Source organism: Rhinolophus sinicus, linkage group LG15, assembly GCF_036562045.2.
Source record: "Rhinolophus sinicus isolate RSC01 linkage group LG15, ASM3656204v1, whole genome shotgun sequence".
NCBI lineage: Eukaryota > Metazoa > Chordata > Mammalia > Chiroptera > Rhinolophidae > Rhinolophus > Rhinolophus sinicus.
In genome coordinates, this window is record NC_133764.1 from 29106114 (window position 1) to 29121423 (window position 15310).

Consider the following 15310-nt stretch of genomic DNA (forward strand, 5'->3'; position numbering starts at 1 on the left):
GGGCACTGTGTAGGATGGCCAGGCCAAAGTCATAGCAAGATTAGTATGAATCACAGGGAACCAGACTGGCTTTGCTGATGCCACTGGTCCTAGCAAGGTGTTTCTTGGTAGATTGACCTAGAGAAACGGAAGTAGTTCTCAATCTTCAAACTAACCTGCTTTATGAATGTTAAGGAATACATGCTGTGTGGTTTATTTTGTTACCACTAACTTTTTTCTTTTGAATATGACTCTTGCATGATTTTCAATGCCAGAGGTGTGGGCCTTCAAGGTATTTTTGTATGTTGCCCTCACCAAATGGTGGGCTGTATGTTCTGTAAGTAAGCTGAGGATCTGAATTTCAAGTTTTAGTCACTCTCACTAGATTCCCAAACCAGCCACGTCTGGTACAAGCAATTATAAAATACTCCTAAATAGCCACTAACTCAAATGAACCTGGTATCCTGAAATGTTAATAATGACAAACTGAAAAACATGAACTATCCACGATGATGAGGCAATCTCAACAGAATGAGTACATGTCCATGTGTGCCTCGTTTTATGCAACGTACACATTTCTGGGATCTGGGCATTTTCAATATGCCAAAGAAGACTGTTAAAGAAATTTCACAAGCAGATCTTTTGTCAGAAAGAAAATCATGGTTCTGTTTTGTTCTAGAAATCATTTAGTTTATTTTGCTTAAAGGGAGGCACACTTGTATTAGACTAAGGGAAAAATCAGTTAATAGGGCTCCACTGTTTACATTATGTGTAATTCCCAATAAAGGAAGACAATGCAAAGTGAAGATGCCTAAACTGATCTGTGTTGAATTCAACACACAGCTAAATCTACCAACAAAAAGTTTTGATCTAGCACATTATAATTTAAATAGCACCATCAAAGCAGCTTCAAGGTTGCAACTTACACATCATTAAAGAGATCACAATTTTATTTTAGAAATTGATTAGGCATCCATTTAAGGTAGACAATAAGCATTACCAATACCAAATGATCATATTTTATAGCACAAATAAACTTTTCAGTACTGTAAAAATATCATGGTTTATTTTGGCTTTACAAAGCTGGCCTACATGTAAATGTTTAAAATGGAAGCTAAATACAGTTGAATGATAATAATGATTTCAAAAAATGAGACTACATTTATAGATTAGTATCTCTAAAATGTTTATATATCACCAAATACAAGTGACAACTGTCAAAAACAGTTTCCAGCTGCCATGTTTATCAAATTTTGGAGTGTCTTACTTGAGGAATGGGTAAAAGGAACACTTTTTGTGCTTTTCTGACTTTTGTCCCCAACAAGAAAATGGGAACTTTGACAAAAAATAATATCGTTACAGTATTCCAATACAAAAACCACAGAATTAAAATTAAACAATAAAAAAACCAAAGCCACGCAAACGCGAAACCTCTTGCACCATTCATACTCAGACAGTCTCTAGAATTTGATGTAATCATAGGGTTGCAAAGATTCCAGAAAGGATGCGCTCAACTCTGGGCAGCAAGAATCATAAACCTCCTTCTCCAGACAGCACGACTGATTGATTTGGAGTTAATCCAGAGAAGAGGAGAAAGCAAAGGAGCAACAGAAAGCTTGTTTTTGACAGAAAAGAATATGATGGACAAACACGAACTATGAACACGTGAGGTAATGTTTTTACTTTCTAGTGTCAAGGTTAAGAATATCAGATGCAACACCACAGATGAAACACTATTACCCTTTCTTTTAACTATTTTACTTTACATTGCTATCAATATACTCATTTTCTTCAAAACTAGAGACTTAACAGCTAAACTTTAAGAAAATAAACTAGAGCTCAAAAGGATCTACTCACTTAGATTCATCGTAAGGCGTTTTACAGATACAGTAAAGCTTTGTGTCCTTCTTAGTTTCCTTTGAGGTAGTAGAAATCATTTTCTTCTTCTTGGACTTGGAGCTTGAGTCTCTTTCCTCTTCTCGCTTCCTCTTCTGGGAAGCCGCAGGCAGCGTGGCCGTGGCCGTGGCCAGAGGGCCTGAGTGCTGTGGGGGAGGCGGAGGTGGAGGCGAAGGCGGGGGGGCCGGAGGCGGGGAAGTGGCAGCTACTGCTGTGGCCTGCACCATTTCTTTTTCTTTCTTAATTTTCAGGTCTCTCTTGAGCTCTTCCTATTGCCAATTAAAGACAATACAAGACTATCATTTGACTTACGTAAATGCACGCTCAGGCCACAGGATGTTACATTACCTCCCTTGTCGAAGTAGCTCCAAAGTTCAGCCTAATGTGAAGGAGTTTTAGCAATTCCAAACAAGAGTAGAGTGTTCCTACTATGCCTTAAACCCAGTTAAAACAATTAGACATAGAAAGTGAAGATTACGTAACAACTAGAAAGCTGCTAGTTATCCTCAAAGGAGATCTGACAGAAAGATGCCCAAGTGTCTAAAAAGAACATCCCTTCCCAGCATGCCCTCATCATGTCCTGGTTATTTTAGTCGTCGCTCAGGGTGTGATTTCAAGTGTCCTCACCCACTGGCTGCTTTCTTCTGGCCACTCCTGTGTCCTTCAAGTGAGAATGAACATGTACTAAACATGATGTTCAAAATATGATCTGATCAGCCCAGAGTAGAATGAGAGCTCTGCCTTGTTTATTATGCTCCCATGGCTAGAATTTAAGACGGCAGGGAGAGCATTTTCTTAACACAGATTTTGTCATAAATTAAAATCCTTACTGCTTTCCATACGAAATACTTTACAGACACACCGCTGCTACCAGTGCTACAACTTATTCTTAGAAAAACCACTATGATTGGCATCCATGAACAAACTTGGTGTAAAGAAACCATAGTTATGACCAAGCTTTTAAACATCACAAAAATTCTAACAAACCTGAATGGTCCTGGATCAATATTTTTTTCCATGTAGTCTAGATAGTCTTGTGAGAAGATAGGCTCTGTGACATTCAACAGACCTTCTCTATTTAAAAAGAAAGTTGGAGGGCGGCTGGATGGCTCAGTTGGTTAGAGCGTAAGCTCTCAACAACAAGGTTGCCGGTTCAATTCCCACATGGGATGGTGGACTGCGCCCCCTGCAACTAAGATTGAAAATGGAGACTGGACTTGGAGCTGAGCTGCACCTTCTACAACTAGATTGAAGGACGATTTAGAGCCAATGGGCCCTGGAGAAACACACTGTTCCCCAATATTCCCCAATAAAAATTTAAAAAAAAAAAAAAAAGTTGGAACTTTTTCCTAGGGAAGAAAGTAAATTTTGAGTTTCATTTGTAATTAATATGGGTTTATAACATAATGAAATAGACCATAGGACAATCAAGATCGTTAAGACAGTGTAGTGGGTACATACTTTGATCTCTCCTTCAAGAACATACCGATGATAGTAAAACATAAAAGGAGAAAACTGAAGACACAGCCATGCTTAAATACAATATTAATGTCTGTATGGAATGGAAACACGAAACTGTGAACAGGGCCGAAGCTGCAGGCCTGCTGGGCTCCAGATCCAGAAGCAGGAAGTGGTAGCCCAACAACAGTAATAGTTTCTGCAGGAAAAAGGGGGACTCAACACGCTTGGTGTTAAGGTAGGAAACAAGACAGCTTCCGTTTGGTGTTAGGGTTGGCTGGGCTACACTGGGCTTCAAGAGAGGAAACAAAACAACACAAAACCACTCCACTAACATACCAAATGAAAACATGTAATGTGAAAAAAAGACTACCAACAAAAGCAATAACCAAATCTGAATTCACTCCATATGAAATCAATTTTATAGAACAATTTGACAAAAATTTTTAAATACGTATGTCTATTAGTATGTATGTTTGAGATATTCAAAGAGCTAAATGAAGGTGTAAGTTCTACTCAAAAATGAGTAAGAAATTATTTTATCAAAGAGACAAGCAGAGGACGATGGAGGAGAGCTGAAAAGATAGAACACAGGACATTTTAAGGGCAGTGAAACTTACTCTGTATGACACTGTAATGACACGATCCTATATTCTCTATGTAACATGGATACATGATATGCATTAGTCAAAGGCATAAAACTACAACACAAAGAGTGAAACTTAACGTGAACTAAGGACTTCACTTAGTAACAATCAATATATTGGCTCCCTAATTGTAGTGTGCCATACTAATGCAAGACGTTAATTAATAGGGGAAACTGGGAGTGGGGGGTAGGATATGAGAACGCTCTATCTTTTGTGCAATTTTTCTGTAGATTTACAACTGCCCTAAAAAATAAAGTCCATTTTAAAAAGACAAGCAGAAACGACAAAGAACAAGTAGATATAAAGGACTGATCACATATGTTGAAAATAAAAAATAAAATCATTATAATTAAAAATTATTTTTAAAATATGCTAGCACATACACATTTGAATGTTGTCCTTCAAAGCAAATTAGCTCAGCAATAAGTTCTACCAGTTAAAATAATGTGGACTATATTCCTAAAGTGTAATTTTCTTCCTCATTAGATAAGTAATGCATTGTCAAAAAGAACACATCACTACAATAGAGTATTTAGAGTAGCAATAACCTTTTAAAAATGGCTGCATAGTGTAATGAATGTAGAAAAATGTTCAGTATATGTTGTCTCCAGTGTGATTCTGTTTTGAATAAAATCTGTTTATGTGAATACCCATATTAAAAATAATATATACAAGATATATTCTAAAATTATTTTTAAATGGTAATCTTTGGGAGAATGGACTTACAGATTATTTTTATTTGTTGGCTAAAAGTAATTGCTTTGGAGGCAATTTATTTATATATAAAGAATATAAACTACAAAATTTCCCCACTTTGTGTAGAATATGGAGTGGGAACAGTAGGTGAAACACTTTAAATGTTAAATAAGCATTTGTTGAGTGAACTGAATGGATACCTCACATTATAAATACTATTTTGCAACCGGTACTTTTCATCAAATATTTATCATGAGAATTTCCTCAACGAATTAAAAACAGAAAAAGCACCAATCCTACACTCACCATTTTGTTAAAATGGCATCCATTGTGTGGACACTCCAAAATGTATTTTATCCAGTGGTTCTCAACTGAGGGTGGTAGTGGTACCTCTAGAGCAGGGGTGTCCAAACTTTTTTCAACGTTTTTTACCAAGGGCCATATGCTGTAAAATACACAAACAGCCGGGCCACTCACTCTAGGAGAAGTACGTATTGCCTCACCTGGTTTATTTAAGCAAACTAAATCTATTTTTGGAATTTGCTGCGGGCCAATTAACAATGGATTGCAGATCGCAGTTGGCCCGCAGGCCGCAGTTTGGACACCCCTGCTCTAGAGAGTATTTGAGAATGTATGTGAAGGGGACAAGGTCATTCTTTTGGTTGTTACAATGAAGAAGATGCTACTAGCCTTTGGAAACCAATTTTAAAGTTGGTAGTTTTGTGCAAAAAAGTAGCCCGTCAAAAGGGCCCAGAGTGTGCCTGATGAGAAACACTGATTACTAATCTCTTCTTTGTGGGCTTTGGGCTGATTCCAGATTGTTGTTATTATTAACATTCACTATGTCCTTCTCATATATCTTAGATGATTCTAGAGGTGAAATTATGCATCAAAGTGTATCTACATTTTACAATCTTCTCATACATATTGATAAACGGTTCTCTAGAAATACATGCTATTTTTTCTAGAAAAAACAGTATTTTCATTTCTTTCATTAGTAGTTAGGTTGAATATCTTTTTGTTTATTAATATTTGACATTTTTAGATTTGAAAACTTTGGTTTTATGTCTTATACAATCTTCTACTAGAGTTTTTTTAAAATTTCAGCTTTTTTGAAGCTGAAATATACCATGTACGTTTATAACTGACAAAAAAGTTGTTAAGATATTTAAAGTGTACATTATAGTGATTTGATTTACATATATATTGTGAAAGTATTCCCCTCACCTAGTCAATTAGTGTTAGTCTTTCTTATTTCTTAAAGAACTCTTTAAATTTTAGGAATATTAATTCTGCCATTAATGTTCTAATTTTTTTCTTGTTGTTTTTCAATGTTGTTTATGGTATTTATTTTCCCTATATAAACTTTTTTCTTTTTGTGCCATCAAATCTCTTTTCCCATGTGGCACTTGGAATTTGTTAGGCTTAGGAGTGATTTTTCCCACTCCAAGATTACAAAATGACAATCGTGTTTTCTTCTGTTATTTTTGTGGTTTCCTTTTTTACATTAAAATTCTAACCTATAAAATGTGTCTTAATTTAAGGTGGAAGGTAGTATATTATACATTCTGTTGCTTCTGTGAATTAGCTCTTCTGTTTATTACACTTTGACAATGGTGATAGTCTTGATATTTATCTAGTGACTAAGTTACTGAATTGGCTCATAAGTTTGAGGAATTTTTCTTTTGGAGTTTTGATGTAATAATCTTATTGTATAGTTAACAATTTCATCTTTTTCTTTCTTTTCTTTGCTTAACACATTAGCTAGAATTTCCAGAGATGCTCAATAATAATGGAGATTTGGGGCATTATCATCTGGTGTCTGACTTTTGTGGGAAGATCTCTAATGTCTTAGAGTTGTGCATAATGTTGATTTTTGGGGCTGATCAATATTTTAATATTTCTCACCTCTTAAAATATACCATGTACTTTTACAGATGCTTTAGGTAGCCCACTTCTCTTTGTAAAAGCTGCTGTATGAATTGATGTTTTCTTTCATTTTTCAATAAATTCCCCAAGTAAGCAGAGGATTGGCAAAGCCTGCCACATCGGTCACAAATCAAGGAAGAAATGTGGTTTTACTTAATGAGCACACTTTATTTTTCATTCTTTCAACATTATTTTGCAGTTTCTCTGTCTACCTTTCTCATGAAACTTGGCTCCTAATAACTTCCGGCAAGACTGTATCAGAGACAAAAAGCGATTCCCAGGAGACTTCTCAAATGTTTAATAGACTAACCTCTTCCAGTGTCAGTCCAGCTTAGATATTACAATATATATTTAGATATAAAATCGCTATCTTGTTTCAAAAGACATGTGTCCCACAGCTTTTTACTCAATGTACAAAAATGTAAATTCTAGAAAACAAGCTGCAATTTTAAGCTCAACCAAAATTTCACAGGGAAAACGAATGAAATGAGATGCTGAATAGTGGGCACAAAAGGAAAGGAAACCCCTTCTCACCTGCACTTCAATTTGTAGGTCCTTGTCCAGGAGTGCTCTCTTTTTCAGGATTTCAGCTTTGAGCTGCTCTTTGTGTTTGAAGAGCAGTGCAGAAAGCTTGGTAGCATTCTGTTTGCTACGTTTCTGTTCCACGCTCTCTTCGCGCTTCCGTTTTTTCGCTGCTTGTTTTTCTTCTTTATCTATCTTATCCAAAATATACTTCATCACCTGGTTACAGACAATCATTCTAGAGAGAAATACACAACCTATGTAATGCTGGGCATTTCATTCTGAAAGGCTTAAGACATGATTTTTTGATGACTGGAAAGCTTCAAAGAGTGATTCCAACCAGCAATGAGAACCCATTAGAGCCAGGAGTTCTCATTTAATGAACTTCAGTTAAGATAAAAAATACAAACTCAGAACCTGTGCCTGTGCACGCTAAAGAGAACAGACCGACACACAGTGAGACCCTGTGTTATTGGGTTATAAGCATTTCTCCCTACCTTTGATTCTCTTCTCTTTCAGCTGGAGTCATGGTCTTTTTCTGTTTTAAATGTTCTATTACAGCATTATGCTTCATCACCACCTTCAGGACAGAACAAAATCCAAAAGTGCGTATTTTATAATGACCACAAGTTGGCATACAGGTAATAGTAGCAATCGGAGCACAAGCATGTGTTTCCCAAAGAAACTAGGAATTTTCTATCACAATACAAATAAAATTAGAGCTACTATATGGTCTAGGTTTACCATGTCCTGGTCACTGTGCTAAGGTAAGCACTTGACATGACCTCATTTATTTCTCAGAACAATACTGAAAGGTAAGAATAATTTTATAAATAAGATACTGAGACACAGTAATATGGCTGCAATTAGAGCCTGCCGCTAGCTATCATTCTCCAAAGGCCACACTATTCACATTATGCTCGCTTCCCAGGCATTAATTTCAGAATTCCCCCACCCCCATCCCACAGATGGGGTGAAGAGATTCGGGTAAAGACAGCTACTGTAACACATAATTCTCAATTTACAGACTATACAGTACTCCAAGCTGGGTCACAATGCATTTGAACATATTATACATGATGTCAATCTTATGAGACTATTACCATAGATCTTTAAAATCCTTTTGTTGTTCGAAAAGTGCTTCTAACAATATTGTATTATAATCAGCAACCTTGCTGAGACTAGATATTAATTATTCCAGCCACTAAAAAGAAATGACAATTATGTGACCCAATAGAGGTGTTAAGTTATTGCTACAACGGCAATCATATTACACTACATAAATTATCAACTCAACATGTTGTACACCTTAAATTTACAGAATGTTATATGTCAAATATAAAGTGCTTCTACATACATGAACTCATTTAATCATTACAATAATCCCGGGAGGCTGGAAAGAGAGGAAGTTTTAGTGAGAATATAGCTCAGAGAAGTCAATTTCATGGACTGTGAATGGGAGACCCAGGAGATGAATGCAGGTCTCATGACATGGGAACACTTGAAATCCACACTCAAACCCCTAACTAGTGCCAAGCGGTACATGCTGTAGATGCAAAGAATGTTTTCCCAGTAACGCTGCAGGTCATCATACACGTGACTTCATTTTAAGTAGAATAATGCTTACTTACCTAAATTACCTTACTTCACTAACATGCTATTGCATGATGCCACTTTTTTACTTCAGCTATGGAATAATGGTATTTAAAAGTTGTTTATAGAGGTGTAGCTAGAAATGCAAATGAGTTTAATCTGTCTATAATTTGCTTAGTCTACATGCAAACTAAGGGACGACATCTGTAAATAACTTCAAACAAATTGCCATGATGCCCGAAGTGGCTTTAGAACTTCATTAAATCTTCTAGCTTTGAATTTATGATACTTAAACTCCTAACTCCATGCTTCCCATCTTAGTTTTCCCACGATACAAGTAGTTTTTCTAATAAGCACTGACTGTTTATAGCCGAAAAAGAGTTCCAAACCACAGTAGTCATTCAGTAGTTTTTGGTCAATCCAGTGCTGCTTCCAAATCGAAACATCAATGACTTTTGTCTCATTTAGGAAACCTAACACAACCAAACACTAAGTCTAACGCACAGCACAATAATTCAAGCTACTGAACATGCTGCTTTTACTTAATAACTTTACCTGTTTCTGAATGATTTCACTTTGGTTAGAAGCTTGGAGGGTGTGTTCCCGCTTAATTTCTATCTGTTGCTGTTTCTTCTTTTGCTGCTGATCCCTGAGTTGCTGAACCCTCTGCAACTGCTCTTGCACACTGGCTGCCTGCACTGTGACCACATTCTGAATCTGGTGAGTCTGCACAGGATTGCTTTGCTGAATTTGAATAGGTAACTGGAGTTTGATTTGCTGGGGCACACCACCTTGCTGAGCCTGTATCTGAGCCACAACCTGCGACTGGATCTGAGAGAGAACCTGGACTTGTTGTTGCAGCTGAGGCACAGCCAGGACTTGGGGCTGTGGCTGCTGTATTTGTAGCTGAGGACGGGATGGGGGTGGAACAGTAACTTGACTTAACGTTTGTCCTGATGAAAGAGTTTGAGGTGAAGACTGTACCTGGGGTTGTGACTGTGGCTGGCCCTGGGAAGGTATCTGAAGAGATGTATGTGGCTGAATTGGAATCGGTTGGGAGGTTGTAGTCTGAACCTGGGCTTGCTGTCCAGGAGACACCTGGGATGGAGTTGATGGACGTATTCGAGTCTGTGGCGGACTCTGGACGCGAGCAGGAGACTGTCCTTGGACATTACTTTGAGGCTGACACTGTGCTGCAACTTGGGGTTTGGATGACTGTGCTTGGGTGGGTTGTGCTTCAGAAGGGACATGGGATGCAACAGTTGTTTGGGGCTGAACTTCAGGCTGAGTCTGAACTTCAGGCTGAGCTGGGGACTGGGGCTGGGTTTGTGGCTGGGGCTGAGCTGAAGGCTGAGCAGTCGGTGGTGGGGCTTCCGGAGGACTCACACTTGAGGACTGAGCTGGTGGCAGGGTTTTGGCTTGTTGCACCTGTGTCGGGGGTGATAATTTACTCTGCCTTTGTTCACTTGTACCTGTGAAAAGGAAAGACCAAATAATCTATTACTCTAGAACATAAGACTGAGGTTAAAGAACAACTTGAAGAGGATTTTCTAAAGGTGAGAATTCTACATTTCAGTATAGAAGACTGATGCCTTGGAAATGCTCCATTTAGATACACGTGGGTTAGGACTCTCTTAAATTGGGGAACCTGAGCTGTTTCAGGGCCACCCTCTGCACACTTTGCTGACTCTCCAGAAAGCTGGCTTCCAAAGCAGGGCGTAGTCTCTGGAAATCAGCCAGGTCTTCTGGTCCAGGCTAAGCAACCCTCATTTTTCTCCTACGGCATGGTGGCAGATTGTGACAGCAGCTTACAGTAGCAGGCTAACAAAATGGTGCTGGACCTGCAGCTCTCACCTGCAGGTTATGAGCTGGATATGTCCACCTACCCTGAGATTAACTCCATGACTCAGTGCCTATAAGGCTTGGCAAGGAGTAAATGTAGGCACAGTTACCATAATACCCACTACTTTTTGCTGGCCCTACCCCCTTCCTATGTTTTTTATGGGGGAATGGAGGTGACAGGGAGTCTGGAAGAATAAGATATCTTGTTCAGATCTTGTGCAGCTGACCAGTCAGCTGTTAGGCTTATTGGCTTGAGGTATATCCTCCCAAAGGTAAGCACTGGTCCTCTCCTCCCCTCTTAGCCCAGCAGCTGTGGTAATAATGTGTGGCGTTTCCGATAAAAGCCCAAGTTCTACCTGCTGCTGTAGTGGAAACGGTGGTGGTGGTGGTGGTGCTGGCCGTTGTGGCTGTTGTTGCCAGTGGGGTAAACAAGAAGCGCTGAACAGTACCATTTGGCATCGCTGCTTGCATCAGCTGCTGTCCTGGACCTGGAAGTATAGTCACCCCTTGAGGTATCAACTGCAACTGTCCTGTAGTTTGACCTTGTCCTTGAATTACTACTGTCAAACCTTGATTGCCACCCTATGGAAAAAACACACAACATGCAAACAGAGATCAAAGCATCTATCTGTAAGAATACCATTTTTATGTTGAAAAGATCCTGCAATGTAATGAAAATATATAACTGAATGTCTATGGAATGGCAGCAGAAGGAATTCAGATAAGCTAAAATATTTACTTAAAAAGACTGATGCCGTTTAGTGGAAAAACCATGAACAATCCAGAGTTCTAATCCAAGCTCTCCACCTGGGGAGCCAGATTTAAATTTCCCAAATTATAAAATACAGTAGTCCCCTCCACCATCCATGGTTTCTCTTTCCTCAGTTTTAGTTATCCATGGCCAACTACAGTATGGAAATATTAAATAGAAAATTCCAGAAATACATGATTCATAATTTTTAAATTGTATGTTGTTCTGAGTAGTGTGATGAAATCTCGAACCTACTGCTTCGAGCCACTCGGGATATGAATATGTCCAGTGTCTCCACACTGTATACACTGCCCGCCCACCAGTCACTTAGTGACCCTGATTATCAGATCAACTGTCATGCAATGGCAGTGCTTGCAGTGTTCAAGTAACCCTGATTTTACTTAATAATGGCCCCAAGCATAAGGGTAGTGATGCTGGCAATTCGAACATGCCAAAGACAGGCCGTAAGGTGCTTCCTTTAAGTGAAAAGGTGTGTATGTATAGGAATAAACATAGTATATCTGGGGTTCGGTACTATCCAGGGTTTTAGGCATCCACTGGGGGTCTTGGGATGTACTCTCCACAGATAGGGGGGAACTACTCTAAGGGCATTGAAGGGAATGACTAACGTCAACACAAAATTCTGATTTTAAATCATCTGATATTTATATTGTTTTGCAATTTTCAAAGCATCTTTATACATACTGCCTCATTTGATTTTCTCACAATGGACTTGTGACCTTGTGGAGTAGGGAGAGAAAATATTACTATAATCTTATTACCAAATAGGAAACTCAAGTTAGAAAGTTCAGTCCCTTGCCCAAAGTTAGAGACCAAGTTAAAGGTGAGATAAAATGAGGAACCCAGGTCTCTTAGTTTGTTTTTCAGCACATACCTAGTTCTGGTGTGTTTGCGTGTGTTGAAGTCAAAGAGCTTAGGCTTTAGACATGGAATACAAATACCAAGTCAGGAGGGTCACCAGAAATTATCAAAATGGGGACCAGGAACTAAAAACTCTGTATGTACTGTCTCTTCTGTCAGGACTTATTAAATCTAGTAACCTTAACTACCAGGAATATGGCAGAGAATTAGAAAGTGAAAGTCAAAACAAAAACAACCCACCCCAAATTCCCAAAAGCGAAAACTTATGCTACAAAGTTCACGTACTAAATCTAAGCAATGTATATTTTACTCATGAGTCCCTTATTTACTCTTGCTTTTCTAAAATTTATTTTTTGTGTGTATACTCAAAAATACATAAAACACCACGTATGGTTTAAAGAATAATTAGAAGGTGAACATGTATAAAACCAGCACTCAGGTCCCCACTGCCAGTGCCTGAGAAGCGTCCATATGACCTGCTCTGATCTTAATTCCCTCCTTTCCCCTAAAGGTAACCACTATTCTCACTGTTATGACAACGCTGCATTTCTTCATAGTGCTACTACTTAGGAACAGCACTTTATCGGCCACAGGCTCACAACTTGAGGAGCACCATCCACGAAGATGATGATGGGAATGGTGTCCCCTCCAGGAGGGGACACGATGCAGTGGCCCTGTGTCCCTACACAATACGGCCGTTTTTGCCTGTTTCTGAATTACACCCATGTAGAATCACGATGTAAGTTTGCTCGTTACTTGCCTCTTTAGCTCAACAATGTAGCTCTGTGTGGCTCTAGTTTGCTCATTTTCACTGCTGTAGGAATATACCACAATTTATTTATCTAATTGATTATAGACATGTGGGTCGTTCCCAGTTTTTGACCCACGAACAATGTGCTGCTATGAAGATTCATTTCCCTGGTGCTCACATGAACAAGAACTTCTCTAGGGAATACACCTGAAGGAGAACCAGAGGAACCACTGGGACAGGGGAAAGCATATTTTCAACTTTCCAAAATGTTTAAACCAGTTGTGCATGAAGAGTTCATTTTGCTCCATATCTTTAAACCCTTGATTTTGTGTGACATTTGGATTTATACTAACCTTTTATGCAAATGGTTTTAATATGCATTTCTTTCACTACTAATAAAGTTCAACAGCTCTTTTTTTGGATTTTTAGACATTTAGATTTCCTCTTTTCTCATCTAGGTTGTTTGCCCTTTTTTCTAATAAACTATTGGATTTTCCCCTTCTGATTTGTAGTAATTCATGTATTCTGGATAATATTCCTTAGTTAATTGTATTTATACCTTCTCTCATTCTTTTCACTGTCTTTTATAATGTAGTTGAATGTACAAAATTTTCCTTCATGGTTAGTGTTTTCTGTGTGTTCATAAAGCCTTTCCTTTCCTACCCTAGGTTATGAGGACTGAGTGAGGTCATGTCCATTTTCATAGTTTCCCATATACTCTCAATTGTCCCAGCACCATTTACTGAAGTCTGTCCTTCTTGAACGATCTACAATACCACCTCTCGCATACAAGTGTCCACATCTGCATGGGTCACTTTCTGCATTTTTTACTGTTCTGTTGGTCTAGCCATCCTTGTGTCTGTATTAACTAATAAAGCAGTATATAGTAAATTTGATATCAGATTATCACATAGGGCAAATCCTCTAGTTTTTCAGACGTGTTATAGCTATTCTTGGTCCTTTGCACTTCCATATCAATTTTAAAAATCAGCTTGTCAAGTTCTACAAAAATATCTCTTAGGATTTTAATGGAAACTGCATTCAATCTATTGATTACTATTAGAAAAATTGATGACAATAATGAGTCTTGCAAGGAAGCAGCTTAATGTACCCAAATTCTATTTTTCCCTAGGAAATTGGCCAACCAATACCTTTTGGTGGTTAAAATGTTACCTTCTCGCTGTTATAGCATGCATGGTCTAAGGGCTCTAGATATTTGAGGTTTAGTATATCCTGCGCCTTTAAGTGTTTTTGTTTAACCCTAGAAAGCCACCATTTCTTAAAATTTAAGTGTATTTTTTTAACTTCTGAAAATAAGTACATGCTTCTAAACTTACAGCAAGATAAATAAATGAGATCACCTCTAAGGTTGAAATGAAGTCTCGGTACTTACGTGGCCCTGTGTTAACTGGGTGAGCTGCGCCATGGTAAGCTTCACCTGTCCTTGCTGGGGACGAGGGGATTGTGAGGCTGACGACTGCAGATTTGCAGTGGATGGTCCTGAAGGTAAGCCTTTCTGCCCAGGGCTTGAAACTGCATTAGGGGCAGAGATGGCAGTGGAAACAGGCTGCCCTCTGATGATCTGAGTCACCACTTGCTGAGGAGTACCTAATGCAGACGGCAAAACATTGCAAATACTTACATGCCCTCGGCAGTATTTTGAGATGAAATATTCATCAACACATCAGATGAATGTATTCTTTTCAATTTTCAAAAAAGACTTATGGGATGCCAACAGCCCAAGGATGCATGCAGACATATACCCACACCTAAAGGACCCACCTCATTGTCAGTGAGCCTGTTTTCAACCAGCTCACTGACAACCATTCTCCAGTTCCTGCTAACTGTAGCAGAGTGAACAATACTCTTCCTAAATGCCTAAAGCAAAATGGACAAGAGGGAAGACAGAAAAAAACGTGTAAAATATGCCACGTATAAGGCTGCCTTTCCTTAGGAATATGCTATTTTTAAAAAATTTAATATAAAATTAATTCATGAATTTTAAAGAAAACATACTGAAACATACACTGGGCTAGTTACATTTATAAATAAACTTTTCTTACAGCTATGTGCCAGACAGCTTGGGAGAACCAAGAGGGGAAGGATCATTATATCCTTAATTTAGGCACACTTTGTCTTACTGAGCTTCAGAGATGTTACGTTGTCTTCAAATTGAAGGCAAGACCCTCCACCAGCAAAAAATTCTGACTTGTTTTATGGTGATACTGGATTTATTGCAGTTGTCTGGAGCCTAACCATCAATATCTCTGAGGTATGCCTGTACTAGGGCAAAATGCTAAAAGAATGCTTCCATAGTTACTGTTCAATAACTATCTAATGAATGCAGTCAACGGGAATGGCTCT

General features: G+C 38.5%; 1 protein-coding gene across 16 annotated transcripts in view; it reads right to left on the minus strand.

Moving 5' to 3' along the window:
• Positions 1-15310, minus strand: part of BPTF (bromodomain PHD finger transcription factor) — a 124887-nt gene that overhangs the window by 14018 nt on the left and 95559 nt on the right. For 11 of the 16 annotated variants that reach the window (XM_074319900.1, XM_074319899.1, XM_074319894.1 and 8 more), the window contains 6 exons: positions 14340-14554; positions 10919-11144; positions 9276-10192; positions 7625-7707; positions 7140-7365; positions 1837-2144 (listed from right to left, as the gene is read on the minus strand). In XM_074319900.1, coding sequence (XP_074176001.1) covers positions 1837-2144; positions 7140-7365; positions 7625-7707; positions 9276-10192; positions 10919-11144; positions 14340-14554 — 1975 coding nt within the window. The remainder of the gene's footprint in view (positions 1-1836; positions 2145-7139; positions 7366-7624; positions 7708-9275; positions 10193-10918; positions 11145-14339; positions 14555-15310) is intronic. The other 5 variants (XM_074319903.1, XM_074319904.1, XM_019732880.2 and 2 more) reach the window with 1 other exon arrangement.